Source organism: Primulina eburnea, chromosome 5 (genome assembly GCF_022965805.1).
Source record: "Primulina eburnea isolate SZY01 chromosome 5, ASM2296580v1, whole genome shotgun sequence".
In the NCBI taxonomy this organism is placed as follows: Eukaryota; Viridiplantae; Streptophyta; class Magnoliopsida; order Lamiales; family Gesneriaceae; genus Primulina; species Primulina eburnea.
The window spans coordinates 21,029,936-21,050,762 of NC_133105.1; the positions used below are offsets into that span (position 1 = coordinate 21,029,936).

General features: G+C 40.4%; 1 protein-coding gene across 1 annotated transcript; it reads right to left on the reverse strand.

Moving 5' to 3' along the window:
- Nucleotides 1–1,195: 1,195 nt before the first annotated feature.
- On the reverse strand, nt 1,196–20,512 carry LOC140831431 (uncharacterized). Its single transcript, XM_073195184.1, has 4 exons — nt 20,413–20,512; nt 19,866–20,165; nt 1,585–1,763; nt 1,196–1,537 (listed from the first exon to the last, which is right to left on the reverse strand). The coding sequence occupies exons 1-4, from the start codon at nt 20,510–20,512 to the stop codon at nt 1,196–1,198; spliced, it is 921 nt and encodes a 306-aa protein (XP_073051285.1).
- Nucleotides 20,513–20,827: the final 315 nt, after the last annotated feature.

Consider the following 20,827-nt stretch of genomic DNA (forward strand, 5'->3'; position numbering starts at 1 on the left):
CACAGCTGCTTCGGTGGCTGATAGATAAACATATAACTGCTCGCCTGTTGATGGCTTTGCTAATATCGGGAGCTCGGCCAGGTACGTTTTCAGGTCCTCGAATTCTTTCATGCATTCTTCATCCCACTCAAACCTCTTTGCTTTTCTGAGGATGCGGAAGAAAGGCAGACTTCGGTGCGCTGCTCTTGAAATGAATCGTGATAAAGCTGCGATTGTTCCGGCAAGCTTCTGGACCTCCTGGAGATTCCCAGAATGTGACATAGATTGGATGGCCTTTACTTTCTCAGGGTTGGCCTCAATTCCTCTTTCCGTTACCATGTATCTCAGGAACTTTCCGCTTCTGTCCCCGATTGTGCATTTCTGTGGATTCAACTTCAACCCATAAGATCTCAAACTGGCAAAGGTTTCGTGGAGGTCGGCTATGAAGTCCACCGAACTCTTGGACTTCACCAAGATATCATCTACGTAAACCTCCACATTCCTTCCCACTTGAGCTGAGAAAATCTTGTCCATGAGCTTTTGGTAAGTAGCCCCTGCGTTTTTTAACCCGAAGGGCATTACCACATAACAAAATGTCCCCTCTGAGGTGATGGAGCTCACTTTATCCTGGTTCTCCTCTGCTAGGGGTATCTGATGGTATCCCTGATAGGCATAGGTATTGATGACATGCGGTGGAGTCAACCAGCTGATCGATCCTTGGCAAGGGATAGCAATCCTTTGGGCAGGCCTTGTTAAGATCTCTGAAATCGACGCACATTCTCCACTTTCCCGAACTCTTAGGGACCAGGACCACATTCGACAACCATGTTGGGAAAAAGACCTCCCGTATGTGTCCTGCCCTAAGAAGCTCATCCACCTCCTCCTTTATTATCTTGTCTTTTTCAGGGCCAAAGTTCCTTTTCTTTTGCTTAACATGTCGAGCCTCAGGAAGTAAATTGAGGCGGTGTTCCATGACCTTTGGACTGACCCCTTGAAGCTCTTGTGTGGACCAGGAGAACATGTCAGGATTAGCCTTTAAACAAGCCATCAAACTACTCTTGGTTTCAAGGTCCAAGTCAGCCGCCACCCGGACGTTCCGCTGGGCTCCTATTTCCACTATCTCGGGTTCTTCCTCTGAAACGAGTTGAGCCTCTTTTATGGAAATCATTTGTTGTGGAGTTTCAATCATCCCCACCTCAGTTCGGGACCTCTTCACCTAAACCTTTACCTCGTCTACATAGCAACGGCGTGAGGACTTCTGGTCCCCACAAACAACTCCCACGTGGTTCCCTGTAGGATATTTCAGTTTTTGATGGTAAGTGGAGCTCACAGCCCGGAAGTCAGCCAGGGCTGGTTGACCCATTATCCCATTATACGAGGAAGGGGCATCCACTACAGTAAAAGATGTCATTTTGGTGATACGGTACGGTCTTGTTCCCAAAGATAAGAGAAGCATGATCTGTCCAATGGTCTGGACCGCGTGTCCTGTAAAGCCAAATAAAGGCGTGGAGATGGGGTCAAACTCGAACCCTTCCAATTTCATTTGATCCAAGGTTCTCTTGAAAAGAATGTAACTGAGCTTCCCGTCTCGACAAAGATTCTTACCACGTCATTATTGGCGACAATGAGAGTTACTAACAAGGCATCGTTGTGGGGTGCAACAACACCTTTCAGGTTCTCTGGTCCGAATCTAATAGTGGGGTCAGACTTGGGAGCAAGGTCTAACCCAAGGCTTTCTAATCTTCTTCCATGAGCTTTTCGAGCTCTTTCGGAATCCTCTTCAGCTGCGCCACCAGATTGAAAGGGGATCGGTTACGGTGACCGGAAGCGCAACGAAGTTCAAAATTTTTAATTTTTCATCAAGAAATTCGGACACCTCATATCTTGTGTAGAAAATACAAGAAACACAAAATGACATTCATAGTGTATTAAGAAATGTACCTATCAATCACAAGGATTGATGTATGGCTCCAACTAAGGTGTGAACACTTAGCTCTTCAATGGTAGAAACTATCTTCAAGCTTCCTTTGAGCACTCCTTGCTCAACTATTAAGCCCACCACCAAACTTAAAAGATCCACCTTACACTTGCACTAGAAAATGTAGGGCATTTTTCTTTGAGAAGAGATTTCTTTCCTCAACACTTGAAGAAGAAAAATGAGAGAAAAATTGGAGGAGAGAACCACAAAGTTTCGGCCATTGTAGTGTGAATGAGGGGGAAGGGAGACTTGTCTTGGTCTTGCAAAAAGCAAAAGCAAAAGTAGCATGCCCAGCCTTGATATTTGAAAAAGTTGTCTCCAACCCTTCACCTCCCATGCATGCATATATTATATATTTTTAACAAATTAAAAACCCATGGACTTAATTTAATTATCTCAAACATTTTTGAGATTAATTAAACATTACTTGAATTTACTCAAGTCCACTAGTTAAATAATTTATTTAAATTGAGCTCTACAAGACTCAATATAATTTAATTAATTCAACACTTGAATTAATTTAATTATTTGGACTCTACTAGGTCCACTAGTGTTTAATTAATTCAACACTTGAATTAATTTAATTTAGTCCATAATAATGTTTATGAAAATCACAATTTTCAAATACATTATTCACTTGGCCAACTTTTAATTTAGGAACACTTCCAAAAATTAAAATTTACATTTCTCTCATAGAAGTCATACTTCTATTTTTCTTTACGCTTATAAACCCATTTATAAGCCGTTCAACACATTGAACTAATTTCTCCTTTATAGAAGTCATACTTCTAATTTTCCTTACGCTTATAAACTCCTTTATAAGCCGTTCAACACATTAAACTATTTTTACTTCTCAACGGGATCTAGAAAGCTAGTACTTGTGTGGCCCTCAATGGTTCATTGATACAACTAGCCGTGGGTTCACATCTCCATGTGATTCGGACCAAACATGTCCTTATACGAGCATAGCCCAATTGCTCCATTCTTAATTATCAACTCCTTGATATTAAGAACGTCAGAACTCAACTCTGATAATACCCAACCAATCATGTTAAACGCCTAGCAGCATCGCTTACATGATTCCCTAGGTATAGTGCCTGGAAGAACCATTCAATTATGGTTAGCGTACAGTACGGTCCCTTCAACTCATATATCCCGACCGATTCGACAACCATTGGTTTATCGAGAGTTGTCAATGAATCGATACTATGTGTCATGTCGTAGTTGCATCGATGGTGTAATCTATGAAACCCCTTTCATAATTACCACCATACTCTGATCAGAGATTTCAACCTACATACACATGATAACACATAGGATATCCATACCCGAAGGTAAGCGGTGAATCCCCGACTAAAATGCATCGACTCCTATATGTTTCGACAAAACACCCAACCTTGCCACCTGATGACCCCTTGAGAGTCGGTAAACAAGTCAAAGTGTAATGCTAGCACATATAGTCTCAATGTTGTCCCGGGTCATAAGGACTAATGGTGTACAACCATAAACCAGGACGTTTCCACTCGATAAGTGAGAACCACTTGGAAAGTCCTTTATGGAGGGTTGTTCAGTGCACTCTACCAGGAGCACCTATCTGCATGCTCGGACATCACAATGTCCCCTACCAATGAAACATGGTACTCACATCGCAGATACTAGTCTCAAACTCTAGCGGCCTATATCCTTCTTAGTGGCGGCTGAATCGACTAGGAACTGTTTAGAATATACAGTATTCCAAATATGAGTTTCATGATACTCATCATATGAGCATCTCATATTCTTTCTACTATTTGTATATTCAAGGGCTTTATCTATGCAACTAACATGGTTATACAGATAAAGAAGTGCCAAAACAATAAATTCAAATATTATTAAACTAAAGATTGCTCATACATAGAGTTTCATTGTGAACACTCGGCCAACACTTGGCTCGACGGGCACCTACTCTAACAATCTCCCACTTGCACTAGAGCCAACTACCCATATGATTCAAACCCATTGATTCGCGATGCATCTCGAATAATGGTCCAGGTAAAGGCTTAGCTAGTGGATCAGCAACATTATCTGCGGAGCCGACTATGTCAAAAGACACTTCTTCCTCTTTCCCCAATCTCTCCGAGGATGTGGTACTTTCTCAATACATGTTTGGACTTCTGATGAGACCTGGGCTCCTTTTCTTGAGCTATAGCTCACGTGTTGTCACACAACACCGGGATAGGAGCAACTCCATTAGGAATGATGTCCAACTCTTAGACGAAATTCGTTATCCAAACAGCCTCCCTTGCTGCATCTTATGCAGCAATGTATTCGGCCTCTGTGCTGGAATCCGCAGTATTGTCTTGCTTGGAACTCTTCCAAGAGACAGCAGCACCATTGAGCATGAATACAAACCCAGAGGTTGACTTCGAGTCATCGATATCGCTTTGGAAGCTAGAGTCGGTATAGCCTTCCAATTTCAGTTCTCTACCCCATAGACCAAGAACAATTTATTGGTCCTTCTCAACTACTTGAGGATGTCTTTCACAGCTTTCCAATGTGGAAGACCAGAGGTTCGATTGATATCTACTCACTACACTTAGTGCGAAAGCCACGTCAGGACGTGTAGATATCATCTCATACATGATGCTACCAATCGCAGATGAATAAGGAATGCTTGTCATCACCGCTATCTCTGCATCAGTATTGGGAGACATAGACTTGGATAGGGACACACCACATTGGTAGATGTCCTCTCTTGGAATCATCCATCGAGAACCGCTTCACGATGGTATCAATGTATGTGGACTGGGTGACCCAAGCAATCTTCTTGATCTATCTCTATAGATCTGTATTCCCAATACAAAAGATGCTTAACCCAGGTTCTATATCGAGAACTCACTTGCTAACCATATTTTAGTTGATTGCAACATTCCTACATCACTCCCAATGATTAGAATGTCATCAACATAAAACACCAGGAATGTCACAACACTCCCACTGACCTTCTTATACACACAGGGTTCCTCAGGATTCTTATCAAAATCAAACTCTTTGATTGTACTATCGAATCTAAGGTTCCAACTCCTAGATGCCTGCTTTAGACTATAAATAGATCTTTGAAGTTTGCATACCATATGCTCACTTCCGATAGATGTAAACCTTCGGGTTGAGACATGTAAATCTCTTCCTTAATATCCCCATTAAGAAAGGCTGTCTTGACATCCATCTGCCATATCTCATAGTCATACCATGCAGCTATGGCTAACAATATCCTTATAGACTTGAACATTGCAACAGGAGAAAAGGTTTCCTCAAAGTCAACTCCTTGTCTTTGAGTATATCCTTTTGCCACCAATCGCGCCTTGAAGGTCAATACCTTCCCATCCGCGCCAAGTTTCCTCTTGTAAATCCATTTACACCCTATGGCAACAGTTCCCTCATGTGGATCCACAAGATTCCACACTTGGTTCGAATGCATGGAATTCATCTCAGATTCCATTGCTTCAAGCCACATGGATGAATCGGCATCAGATAATGCTTCCTTGAAGGTCCTTGGATCACATCCATGGATAGGCTCATCATGGCCCTCTTCAAGAAGCAGACCATACCTCATAGGTGGTCTCGAGACTCTCTCGGATCTTCTAGGAGCTTGTATCTCCTCTCTTGGCTCTTCGGGTGTGGGTTCTATAATTGTGGGTGTCTCTCGAACCTCTTCGAGTTCCATCATCTCCCCTTTTCTATCCAATAGAAATTCCTTTTCCAAAAAGGTCGCATTCCTAGAAACAAACACCTTTGTTTCTTGGGGATGATAGAAGTAGTATCCAACTGAATTCCTTGGATATCCCACAAAGTAACATAAAATGGATCGACTATCCAATTTATCTCCCACTACTTGCTTCACATAAGCAGGGCACCCCATATTCTAAGACAAGAATATTTGGGAGGCTTACCCATCCATATCTCATATGGTGTCTGCCTTTAAATGGACATTTAGTGGAATATCTTTCAATTTTAAGTTATAGAGATCGTTTTCAAGTTCTCTAGTACCAATCAAACATTCATTCTTGTAAATGTTGCAAACACCTTTGCTAAATAAACAAGAATATCCATCTTTATCAACATAGAAATGGAAACAATGTTTTTCACAAAATTAGGTACAAACAAAACATCTCATAAAATTAACTTTAAACTATTGTTCAAGAATAAGTAAACATATTCAATAGCCTTGGCAGCAACCTTGCTCCATTGCCCATCCTCTATAAGGTCACACCTTCCTTAAGCTTCCTACTTCTTCCCATCACCTGTAACTCATTACAGAGATATAAGCCAAAACCGGTATCCAATACCCAAAAAGTAGAGTTAATTGTAATGTTTACTTCAATTTAGAACATACCGTTTCCAGAACTCTTCTGAGAAAGATATTCCCTGCAGTTACGCCTCCAATGTCCAGGCTTCTTGCAGTGATGACATACATCATCAGTCTTGTCAGCCTTAACTGGTCTAGCTGCCTCAACGGGATTCGGAGATTGTCTCATCAAGGGCACGTTCTTTTTGGGATGTTGGAAAGAACGCTTCTTTCCATTCCCATGTGGATCAATCTTCGTACCAGATGAAGAACCCACATAAAGAACCAACTTCTCTTTCTTGATGGTTGATTCAAACGTAACAAGCATATTCACCAACTCCTCAAGGGTCGGCTCTATCTTGTTCATGTTGAAGTTCACCACAAAAGGATCAAATGAGCTAGGCAGTGATAAGAGCAACACGTCGGTGGTCAACTCCGAAGGCAAGATCAGATCCATGCCAACGAGCTTGTCCACAAGCCCAATCAACTTCAAGCCATGCTCATGGACCGAGGCCCCATCTCGCATGCGCAAAGTGATCAGCTCCTTGACGGTAGCATGCCTAAGAGGCCGTGTTTGCTCACCAAAGAGCTCCTTGAGAAGCAAATGAATGTCAGCAGCACTCTTTGCATCCTCAAAACGCCTCTACAGCTAATCATTCATAGAAGTCAGCATATAACACCTGGCTATCAAGTCATGGTCACACCATTCCTTGTAAGCCTGCAATTCCTCAGGAGTGCAGTCAGTCAGAGCCTCAACAGAGGGCGACTCAGTCAGTGTATATGCTACCCTTTCCGAATTCAAGACGATTTTCATGTTTCTTAGCCAAGTGAGGTAATTAGGTCCAGTTAATATGTGTTTGTCGAGTATTATGGATATCAGATTGCGAATCGAAGACATTGTCAATTTGTACTGAAAAGTAAAAACAGATAAATGTTGATGACTATTTTAAAATATTTAGTAAGATATGAAGTTTGGACTTTTATTTCATAAATATTTGCTCCCACTGTTTTGACATCTTTCACTACCCTCTAGTGAAAACGGGAAACTCCTTTCCTCAGTAGGTACTTAAGTTCCAATTAGCGAATTATGATCCCGAATAATATCAGCCAATCACAATTCCTAAAAGGTAGTTTCCAATTGCATCACAATGCAACCCTCTACGTAAACTTTTGTCTCACGTTTGATTAGGACCCAATAATATGACGTCGTTCATCTTCACGTGTCAAGCCTTACCCATCGATGTTGAACCTTAATGGACGGTCTACATGAGTTCCCGAATAATATGAGCCGAAATCATGGGAGTTCCACGTAGTTCACATCACCATGTCAATGGATATCACAGTTTTCCGGCACCCAAAGCTCCCCCAATAATATGAGCTGAGCCCTGAGTACGGGTAGCGTTCATCATGAACCCATTGTCGATGGAAGACAAGGAAATTATAAACAAATTTATAATTCCCCTTTTCGGGCTTGATATTAATTTTGAATCTTAATCAAAATGAGGGTTTTTAATTTTGAAAGGTCTCATCATTAATTTTATTTTAAAAGCTCGCCATGTTTGATCGTATGTTTGCCGGATTCATGCAACTTTGTTATTATCATAATAATAACGCACATACTCATTATTTATAACATATCATGCATATATTATAAACAGTAAACAAACATGGATGATCAATCGCCCCAATACTAATGGCCGGTGTGAGCTAAACACGGGCCTAGGTCCAATCCTAGGGAAAATGCATGGGATGCAAATGCAACTATTACATTAGCTTCCAATATTTACATGTCTTCGATCTTCATAATCATCATGGCCACCATCTTCCAATCTTGATCATCCACTATACTAATATTTACAAATAAATATCCATGGCAAATAGGGATACATCTCATGGGGGTGGGAACGGGCCATAAACCAAGCCCACTTTATAAATTGATAATTATTACAATCACCTAGCAAATTGGGCTTGGGCTTTTGATCATCCTTCATGTATAATATCACATATCATACACCATCAATTAATTATCACAATAATTAATTGATCCAGTATTATATATCTTGATCCAATCACTACCGCCACGATTATAAACTAAATTAACAAAGTATACAAACACCTTCGTCTATTTTCCAATTAATTTATTTATAATCGAATTTCTTATAAATCACAATTTACTATAAATAATTAAAGTCCAACTTCAATTATTTATTTTATGAGAAAAGTTTGCAACTTTTGTAATTTTAAACTTAAGGACCCAAAAACTTATTTTTCACCAAAAATATTTTGGCCCATTTAAAATTCACAAATGTGTTAGCCATCTAATGGCCCAACAACTCAAGGCCCATGACACTTTGATAATCCAAAACACTTTTGGAAAACCCTAGTCGTCATCGCCGTCGCCGGAGCTCCGTCGCCGGATTCTTGCCAACAACAAAAAAAAAATTTATTTAAAATACATGGGGCTGTTCGGGCAGCCCCTTGGGCTGCCCTAGCTGCCCGTTTCGGGCAGCCCCTCGGGCAGCCCAAGCTGCCCTTGCTGCCCAAAATTCTCCCGAAACCGGCCTTGATTCGATGCAAAATTTTGTTCTCGTGCGGTTAGAAATCGATCTCAACATAATATCTTGTAATTGCTACACAAAATCGTAACCATAGCTCGGATACCACTTGAAAGGGGATCGGTTACCGTGACCGGAAGAGCAACGGAAGTTCAAAATTTTTAATTTTTCATCAAGAAATTCGGCCACCTCATATCTTGTGTAGCAAATACAAGAAACACAAAATGACATTCATAGTGTATTAAGAAATGTACCTATCAATCACAAGGATTGATGTATGGCTCCAACTAAGGTGTAAACACCTTAGCTCTTCAATGGTAGAAACTATCTTCAAGCTTTTTTGAGCACTCCTTGCTCAACTATTAAGCCCACCACCAAACTTAAAAGACCTTACACTTGCACTAGAAAATGTAGGGCATTTTTCTTTGAGAAGAGATTTCTTTCCTCAACACTTGAAGAAGAAAAATGAGAGAAAAATTGGAGGAGAGAACCACAAAGTTTCGGCCATGGTAGTGTGAATGAGGGGGAAGGGGGACTTGTCTTGGTCTTGCAAAAAGCAAAAGCAAAAGTAGCATGCCCAGCCTTGATATTTGAAAAAGTTGTCTCCAACCCTTCACCTCCCATGCATGCAAATATTATATGGTTTTTAACAAATTAAAAACTCATGGACTGAAATTAATTATCTCAAACATTTTTCAGATTAATTAAACATTACTTGAATTTACTCAAGTCCACTAGTTAAATAATTTATTTAAATTGAGCTCTACAAGACTCAATATAATTTAATTAATTCAACACTTGAATTAATTTAATTATTTGGACTCTACTAGGTCCACTAGTGTTTAATTAATTCAACACTTGAATTAATTTAATTTAGTCCATAATAATGTTTATGAAAATCACAATTTTCAAATACATTATTCACTTGGCCAACTTTTAATTTAGGAACACTTCCAAAAATTAAAATTTACATTTCTCTCATAGAAGTCATACTTCTATTTTTCTTTACGCTTATAAACCCATTTATAAGCCGTTCAACACATTGAACTAATTTCTCCTTTATAGAAGTCATACTTCTAATTTTCTTACGCTTATAAACTCCTTTATAAGCCGTTCAACACATTGAACTATTTTTACTTCTCAACGGATCTAGAAAGCTAGTACTTGTGTGGCCCTCAATGGTTCATTGATACAACTAGCCGTGGGTTCACATCTCCATGTGATTCGGACCAAACATGTCCTTATACGAGCATAGCCCAATTGCTCCATTCTTAATTATCAACTCCTTGATATTAAGAACGTCAGAACTCAAGTCTGATAATACCCAACCAATCATGTTAAACGCCTAGCAGCATCGCTTACATGATTCCCTAGGTATAGTGCCTGGAAGAACCATTCAATTATGGTTAGCGTACAGTACGGTCCCTTCAACTCATATATCCCGACCGATTCGACAACCATTGGTTTATCGAGAGTTGTCAATGAATCGATACTATGTGTCATGTCGTAGTTGCATCGATGGTGTAATCTATGAAACCCCTTTCATAATTACCACCATACTCTGATCAGAGATTTCAACCTACATACACATGATAACACATAGGATATCCATACCCGAAGGTAAGCGGTGAATCCCCGACTAAAATGCATCGACTCCTATATGTTTCGACAAAACACCCAACCTTGCCACCTGATGACCCCTTGAGAGTCGGTAAACAAGTCAAAGTGTAATGCTAGCACATAGAGACTCAATGTTGTCCCGGGTCATAAGGACTAATGGTGTACAACCATAAACAAGGACGTTTCCACTCGATAAGTGAGAACTACTTGGAAAGTCCTTTATGGAGGGTTGTTCAGTGCACTCTACCAGGAGCACCTATCTGCATGCTCGGACATCACAATGTCCCCTACCAATGATACATGGTACTCACATCGCAGATACTAGTCTCGAACTCTAGCGGCCTATATCTGTAAGGCTCGAAGATTTAGTTATCATAATCAGACTGAGTTTGTTGATAATTAAGGTGATTGTAGATGTATTATATTGGACTAGAAAAGAAGAGGAAAATTTACAATAAAGATGAGGAGACAATCAAAAGAAATGAGAAGGGTCGAAGCTCCAGCGCACATGCGCGAAGACATGCGCGCACATGCGCGGGAATTCAAGTAGCCTCGGCGCACATGCGCGAGACAATGCGCGCATATGCGCGACACCTCCAATAGCTGTGGCGCATATGCGCGAGATAAGTGGCGCATATGCGCGAGCGTTATTTTCTGCCAAGCTGCCGAGACAGTAGGTCTCGCGCACATGCACGAGTAGTGACCGCGCATATGCGCGAGACGTGCAACCCAAAGAAAAAGCCAAGTGTCCTTGCCATGCACATATTAATGAGTTGTCTCTATTCCTTGCCATTTTCAGAAGCCAAAACCGAGAGAGAGAGAGATTCAAGGGAGAAGGAAGGTTCTTTCATTTCAAAGTTAATTAGTGCAAGATTTTCATATCCAAACTTTAATCTAAACCTAGATTTGCACTCCTCTCATCAAAGGCTACAAGGTGATGTAAGTATTGTTTACTTTCAACATGATTTGAGATATTGTTGTTGGGAGAATTAAGATTTGAACTCTAGGATATGTTCTTGTGAGTATGAAGATAATATATTCGTAACCGGATCGAAGAACGGATGTTGTATGTAATTGTACGATTTTTATAGCATGTTTAGAGCTAAATATGCAGATTTTGAGTACTATTACATGTTTAGGATTATGATTATAAGTTGATGAGTTTAGATTGATAATGTGTTGATATGTGTTGAGATTCGAATTTGTTAGTATCACGAGAACACGTTGTTATGTCGTCAACTTGTATCAAGACTAGATATAGATGGTATAAATGTCTTGGTTGAGCTAGAGATTGATAGAATATGTATCAACATTGCCATTTCAGATTGATATCGGTAAGATTCGTCTTCAAGACTTCAACTACGACCGAGTGTGCAACTAAAGGTATAGTACATGTTTTGTTTGGGGAATCACGACTCAAAGGAGATCACATTTGAGTTTCCCAACCAAAATCACATACTTGTTTTATTATCTATATCTTGATATGATTATGATTGTTTATAGATTTGTTTCTAGAACTTGTTTGCAAATCTTGCTATGCTTTGTTTACAGATCATGTTGCATTGCATTAAGATGATCATGCTTGTTTACAGATTTTGTATTCATGCATTAAGATATGAAAGTCTGAGAGATCATCCAGACTTCTAGACGTTCGGCGATATCACAGCTTAGGGGAAGATCACCGCCCCTATTGTAGACGCAGATACAGATCAGGCCGAAGTCTAGGAATAAGACATACCGTCACCCCGATTGGGAGGGTAGGTGATAGATCGTCTTATTCACACCGGGATCCCTAGAGTTCTAGTCGAGTCTAGTCTAGACATGATTAGATTCGCATTGCATGATTGTATATGAATGATATTCATATTAGCATGTTTCATGTTTTTAGATTGTTTTAAAGCATGTATACATGTTTATACTGGGATTTGTTCTCACCGGTTTTCCGGCTGTTGTTATGTCTGTATGTGTGCATAACAACAGGTGGGGCAGGATCTGGGTCGAGACAGAGATGATCGTGATAGCGTGGTGACTACGGGCGCAGCAGAGGACTAGTGGTCTTTTTATTAGACTTGTCCTACTTATAGATAGTAGTTGGTTTGATTAAACAATACTAGTTGTATAAGAACAAGACATGTATATTATGTTTGTACGTTGTAAATTAAATAAAGAACTTATGCTTGTTTAGTTACATTTGATTAAATGTAAAAGCGAAAATTTGACCCACGTTTTATAACAACGATCCATTTAATCCCGAGAAACAGAATTAGAGCCCGGGTCCCCACAACAGGTGGTATCAGAGTGATAGATCCTTTAGAGTGAGATAAGATAGAATGAGCGGGGTAGATCGAGTCTTCTTCCTTGCTTTATGGTGTGCTAGCATGATTTATTGCTTTCATTATTGCATGTTGTATGATTATCTGACTTGTATTACAGCATGTGTTAGTAAGGACTGAATCAGAACCGATTCTGGATCAGAGGTAAATGATCAGAGGAGGGCTGAGACAGTTTGTATAGCTTGTATACTAATTTGTTGAATATCAGATACATGCCTCCTAGAAGAGCAGCAGTGCCTCTACGACCCACAGCACCAGAACAGGGTAGCACATCCGGGGATCCAATGGACGTTACTGCTACGCCCATGGAGACTTTATTAAAGCGATTCCAGTCTTTCCGACCACCTACCTTACGGGGTACTGAAAACGCAATCGAATGTGAAAGCTGGTTGGAGGATATCGAGATGTTGTTCGAGTCTCTCGAATACAATGATGAGAAGAGAGTGAAACTCATTGGCCATCAATTGCAAGATGTGGCTAAGAATTGGTGGTTGAACATCAAAAGAGCATTGGAACAGCGTGGTACGGAGATTACATGGAAAATGTTCAAGACAGAGTTTTATCAGCGATTCTTTCCTATATCCTACCGTAAAGATAAAGGCAATGAGTTTGCAAACTTAAGGCAAGGGCAACTGAACATCGAAGAGTACGTCGCTAAATTTTCTTCCTTGCTTCGCTTTGCACCTCATGTTTCAGGTAGTGATGAAGCCGTGGCAGATCAGTTCATAAACGGCTTAAATCCCGATATCTTTACGTTGGTAAATACTGGAAGACCCAACAATTTCGCTGAGGCATTGAACCGTGCCAAAGGAGCAGAAGCAAGATTGCTTAGGCAACGGAGTGCTCCGTATGTTGCTCCGAGTCCGAGACCACCAATACCTCCAGCACAACCTCCTCTTAGATTTGAAAGCGGCGGTAGTAGCAGCGGGCGAAAAGATCAGTTGAAAGCAAAAGGGAAGCAGTTCAAAAGACCTGGGAGCAGTTCGTCAAGCTCCGGTGGATCCAGACAGAGTGGTTTTGATCAGAGTACCAGGTATACAGGTGTCTACTGCAATTCTTGTGGGGGTAGACATGCGACTGAACAGTGACAAGGAGTGACAGGGAGATGTAACATATGTAGACAACAGGGGCACTTCGCCAAAGTGTGTCCCCAGAGAAGCTCACAGAGATTTCAAGGTGCAGGGTCATCTGCATCCGTAGCTCAGCCTGAGAGGCAAGCTTCCTCTGTTCACTCTTTTCAGCCACCGCAGATACAGACTCAACCCAGAGCTCGAGGTAGTCAGACGGTGAGTCAACCTCCGAGGCAACAGGCTCAAGTGTTTGCATTGACAGAAGAGCAAGCACAAGATGCACCAGATGATGTTATAGCAGGTAACTGCTCTCTTTATGGTTATCCTGCTTATATCTTGATAGATACAGGTGCATCGCATACATTCATTTCAGGAGCGATTTGTATTGTTACATTCATTGCCTGTTGAGTCTTTGCTAGATGTTGTGTCTATTAATTCTCCGTTGGGAAGTGGATTGATATCTGTAACTACAGTTAGACATTGCATTCTACAGTTTGAGGGGCATGAGATTGACCTAGATTGTATAGTGTTGGGTCTAGCTGATTTTGATTGTATAGTCGGTATTGACATGCTAACGAAGTACAGAGCCACTGTAGATTGTTTCCATAAGGTTGTCAGATTCAGACCCGAGATGACAGACGAGTGGAAATTCTACGGGAAGGGTTCCAGATCTCAGGATTCTCTTGATTTCGGCTCTTACTATGAACAGATTGTTACAAAAAGGAGCAGATGGTTTCTTTATTTATGCTGTAGATATGCAGAAGTCGAGCCCGGCATTGGCGGATCTGCCAGTAGTACGGGAATTTGCAGATATTTTTCCAGATGAGATCCCAGGATTACCTCCGGTGCGAGAGGTAGATTTTAGTATTGATCTTGTACCAGGTACCGTCCCTATTTCGAGAGCTCCGTATAGGATGGCACCCATCGAACTAAAAGAATTGAAAGCACAGTTAGAAGATCTTCTGGCCAAGGTATATATCAGACCTAGTGTATCTCCTTGGAGCGCTCCTGTGCTGTTTGTGCGAAAGAAAGACGGTTCGATGCGATTGTGTATAGACTACCGGCAACTGAATAAGGCAACGATCAAGAACAAATATCCTTTGCCTAGAATTGACGATCTCTTTGATCAATTACAGGGATCCTCTGTTTATTCCAAGATCGATTTGCGATCGGGATATCATCAGCTCAGAGTTCGAGATGTAGATATACCGAAGAAAGCATTTCGAACCAGGTATGGACATTACGAATTTGTTGTCATGCCTTTTGGTTTAACAAATGCTCCTGCGGTATTTATGGGCTTGATGAACCAAGTGTTTCAGAGATATTTGGATGAATTTGTGATTGTCTTCATTGATGATATTTTGGTGTATTCGAAGAATAGAAATGAGCAAGCAGAGCATCTCAGAATTGTCTTGCAGACGTTGAGAAACGAGCAACTGTATGCGAAATTGTCAAAGTGTGAGTTTTGGCTGAATCGAGTTGTATTCTTGGGGCATATCATTTCTGGAGATGGTATTTCTGTTGATCCGAGTAAAGTGGAAGTTGTTATCAACTGGCCAAGACCGACTTCTGTGCCAGAAATACGCAGTTTCATGGGTCTAGCAGGATACTATAGAAGATTTATCAAAGATTTCTCCAGTATTGCGAAGCCAATCACCCAATTGACACAAAAGAATGCGCCATTTATATGGTCTGAGGATTGTGAGTCTAGCTTCGTGGAATTGAAAAAGAAGCTGAATAGTGCTCCAGTACTGACGATACCTTCAGGTACAGGGTAATTTCGTTGTATATTGTGATGCCTCTCACAGAGGTTTGGGATGTGTTCTTATGCAGCAAGGTCATGTGGTCGCATACGCCTCGAGACAACTGAAGCCACATGAAGTACGATACCCCATTCATGATCTGGAATTGGCGGCTATCGTATTTGCATTAAAGATTTGGCGTCACTATCTCTACGGCGAGAAATTTGAGATTTACTCTGATCACAAAAGCCTGAAGTATCTATTTTCTAAGTCAGAACTGAACATGAGGCAGCGTAGATGGCTTGATCTATTAAAAGATTTTGATTGTGAAATCAAATATTATCCAGGAAAGTCGAATGCAGCAGCTGATGCCTTGAGTCGAAAGGTATGTGCCTTGTCCTTATCGACGATAGGTGTTAATAATTTAGTTGAGAAATGCTGCTTGTCTGGGTTAGAATTTGATACAGATAGTAAGCCACTCCGACTTGCTACGATCCAAGTTGAACCTGATTTGATTATGAGGATCAAAGAAGCACAGAGAAGAGATCAGAACGTGCAAAGATCGATTCAAATGGTCAGATCAGGGCATATGTCAGAATACCAGGTGCGTGATCATGTATTGTACGTGAATAACCGTCTTGTGGTGCCAGATGTTGCAGAGTTGAGACAGCAGATCCTGTTAGAGGCACATTGTAGTCGGTTCAGCATTCATCCTGGTGGCAGGAAGATGTATAATGACTTGAAGACACAATTCTGGTGGAAACAAATGAAATCAGATGTTGCAGAATTTGTGTCTAAGTGTTTGAACTGCCAACAGGTAAAAGCTGAAAGAAAGAAGCCGGGAGGTTTACTTCAGAATTTATCTATTCCAGAATGGAAATGGGACCACATTTCCTTGGATTTTGTGACGAAGTTACCTCGATCATCCAGAGGCTGCGATGCGATTTGGGTCATTATTGACAGATTGACCAAATCTGCTTGTTTCATTCCGTACAGAATGACGTATAGACAAGATCAGATGGCGGAAATATATATTCGAGAGGTAGTTAGATTGCATGGAGTGCCGAAGTCTATCGTATCAGATCGTGATCCACGATTCACTGCTCACTTTTGGCACAGCTTACAGCAGGCTTTAGGTACGACATTACACCTGAGTACTGCTTATCACCCTCAGACAGACGGACAGTCAGAACGGACTATCCAGACACTAGAGGATATGTTGAGAGCCGTTGTGCTAGATTTTGGCATTAGTTGGCAAGATTCCCTACCTCTTTGTGAATTCTCTTACAATAATAGCTATCAGACGAGCATTGAGATGGCACCGTTTGAAGCTTTATATGGTAAGAAGTGCAGATCTCCGCTATACTGGGATGACAACTCAGAGATACCAGAACTTGGGCCAGATATGATTCGTGACATGACTGAGAAGGTGAAAGTCATTCAGAAGAGAATGAAGACGGCACAAGATAGACAAGCAAAGTACGCCAATATCCAACGTAGACCGTTAGTATTTGAGGCTAGGAGATAGAGTATTCTTAAAGATTTCTCCTTTCAGAGGCGTTGTAAGATTTGGCAAACGCGGGAAACTATCTCCTCGATACATTGGGCCTTACGAAATTCTTGAGAAGATTGGCGATCGAGCTTACAGACTTGCTCTTCCTCCTTCTTTATCCGGAATACATGACGTGTTTCATGTATCAATGTTGCGAAGATATATGCCAGATGTTTCTCATGTCATTCAACCTGACGAAGCTGAACTTGATCACACTTTGAGCTATGTGGAACAACCGATACAGATTCTTGATCGGAAAGACAAGCAACTCAGAACGAAGACTATTCCACTTGTGAAAGTTCAGTGGAGTCGTCATGGCATCGAGGAAGCGACTTGGGAAACAGAGGCAGACATGAGGCAGAAACACCCCGAGTTATTTATATGATGTAAGTATTTATTCAGTTTTAGAGTGTAATACTGTTTTAAATACTCTAATTGATTACCTACAATTTCGAGGACGAAATCATTTCTTAGAGGGGGAGAAATGTAAGGCTCGAAGATTTAGTTATCATAATCAGACTGAGTTTGTTGATAATTAAGGTGATTGTAGATGTATTATATTGGACTAGAAAAGAAGAGGAAAATGTACAATAAAGATGAGGAGACAATCAAAAGAAATGAGAAGGGTCGAAGCTCCAGCGCACATGCGCGAAGACATGCGCGCACATGCGCGGGAATTCCAGTAGCCTCGGCGCACATGCGCGAGACAATGCGCGCATATGCGCGACACCTCCAGTAGTTGTGGCGCATATGCGCGAGATAAGTGGCGCATATGCGCGAGCGTTATTTTCTGCCAAGCTGCCGAGACAGTAGGTCTCGCGCATATGCGCGAGTAGTGACCGCGCATATGCGCGAGACGTGCAACCCAAAGAAAAAGCCAAGTGTCCTTGCCATGCACATATTAATGAGTTGTCTCTATTCCTTGCCATTTTCAGAAGCCAAAACCGAGAGAGAGAGAGAGATTCAAGGGAGAAGGAAGGTTCTTTCATTTCAAAGTTAATTAGTGCAAGATTTTCATATCCAAACTTTAATCTAAACCTAGATTTGCACTCCTCTCATCAAAGGCTACAAGGTGATGTAAGTATTGTTTACTTTCAACATGATTTGAGATATTGTTGTTGGGAGAATTAAGATTTGAACTCTAGGATATGTTCTTGTGAGTATGAAGATAATATATTCGTAACCGGATCGAAGAACGGATGTTGTATGTAATTGTACGATTTTTATAGCATGTTTAGAGCTAAATATGTAGATTTTGAGTACTATTACATGTTTAGGATGATGATTATAAGTTGATGAGTTTAGATTGATAATGTGTTGATATGTGTTAAGATTCGAATTTGTTAGTATCACGAGAACACGTTGTTATGTCGTCAACTTGTATCAAGACTAGATATAGATGGTATAAATGTCCTGGTTGAGTTAGAGATTGATAGAATATGTATCAACATTGCCATTTCAGATTGATATCGGTAAGATTCGTCTTCAAGACTTCAACTACGATCGAGTGTGCAACGAAAGGTATAGTACATGTTTTGTTTGGGGAATCACAACTCAAAGGAGATCACATTTGAGTTTCCCAACCAAAATCACACACTTGTTTTATTATCTATATCTTGATATGATTATGATTGTTTATAGATTTGTTTCTAGAACTTGTTTCAAATCTTGCTATGCTTTGTTTACAGATCATGTTGCATTGCATTAAGATGATCATGCTTTTTTACAGATTTTGTATTCATGCATTAAGATAGGAAAGTCTAAGAGATCATCCAGACTTCTAGACGTTCGGCGATATCACAGCTTAGGGGAAGATCACCGCCCCTATTGTAGACGCGGATACAGATCAGGCCGAAGTCTAGGAATAAGACATACCGTCACCCCGATTGGGAGGGTAGGTGATAGATCGTCTTATTCACACCGGGATCCCTAGAGTTCTAGTCGAGTCGAGTCTAGACATGATTAGATTCGCATTTCATGATTGTATATGAATGATATTCATATTAGCATGTTTCATGTTTTTAGATTGTTTTAAAGCATGTATACATGTTTATACTGGGATTTGTTCTCACCGGTTTTCCGGCTGTTGTTATGTCTGTATGTGTGCATAACAACAGGTGGGGCAGGATCTGGGTCGAGACAGAGATGATCGTGATAGCGTGGTGACTACAGGCGCAGCAGAGGACTAGTGGTCTTTTTATTAGTCTTGTCCTACTTATAGATAGTAGTTGGTTTGATTAAACACTAGTTGTATAAGAACAAGACATGTATATTCTGTTTGTACGTTGTAAATTAAATAAAGAACTTATGTTTGTTTAGTTACATTTGATTAAATGTAAAAGCGAAAATTTGACCCACATTTTATAACAACGATCCATTTAATCCCAAGAAACAGAATTAGAGCCCGAGTCCCCACAATATCCTTCTTAGCGGCGGCTGAATCGACTAGGAACTGTTTAGAATATACAGTATTCCAAATATGAGTTTCATGATACTCATCATATGAGCATCTCATATTCTTTCTACTATTTGTATATTCAAGGGCTTTATCTATGCAACTAGCATGGGTATACAGTTAAAGAAGTGCCAAAATAATAAATTCAAATATTATTAAAATAAAGATTTCTCATACATAGAGTTTCATTGTGAACACTCGGCCAACATTTGGCTCGACGGGCACCTACTCTAACACAGATATCATGTGTATTATACCTCGGGTTGGATCATTTGCTATTTTTTCGACCTGAGGTCCCTGCTGTCGCTCAGGGTTTGCTCGGCCCCCTTGGTTGGGTCGGTTCTCTCTGGGTAGAGCTCTCTGATTTGTCCAAGGAGGTCCTTGACCTCTCCTACCGTCTTTGTACCTTCCTTTCTGTCGGGCTAAGAGGTTCTTCATATGAGGGTCTTTCTGCATGATCCTCTGCACCTCTTCCCCCAGTCTCTGGCAGTCATTTGTAAAGTGATCGTATTCTTGATGAAATTCGCAGAACTTATCCGAGGGAGGTAGATGTGGCCCTGTAAGAATATGATTTATTATTATTAATTATTAGTATTAGTATTATATTTATTAGGTATTATGAAGTGCAAAACATTGAAAAACATGAAGTGCAAAACATGAGTCCAAAACATTGAAAATCAAATGTGCCAAAATTGACTAAAATAAATAAAATATATTAAAGTATGCATCAAATTTTGTGGAAATTATTTTCAAATCTTGCCTATAAATAGATGTATTGAGTTTGAGGGAAATCACACCAAAAACCTTTCCATCTAGAGCAAGCTTGAAGTTTGAAACCATCAACCTTTCTTGAAGTGAAATTTAGGAGCAATAATTTTGTTATACGTCTGGAAATTCGTTCCATCACTCCCGACCTCAGAATCCGATTTTCACCGTTCATAATACACTTTCAGATGTTCTAAACATCATATCCAAATTTCAGCCTCATCCAGAGGTTCAATTTCTGGGAAACGTATCTGCAAGAATACTGCTCGGAATTCAAGCGAATTTAGCAATCTTACGGATTTTCGGACGTTAACTTCCAGCTTGTTTCTTTCATAATTTAGGAGCACCTTTCTGTAAGTGGGCTTATGTTTTAAAGTATTTAAGTATGTTTTCGAAAATTCGATCGACATGATATATTCATTCGATTTGATATACGATGCTTTTGTTTCGATAA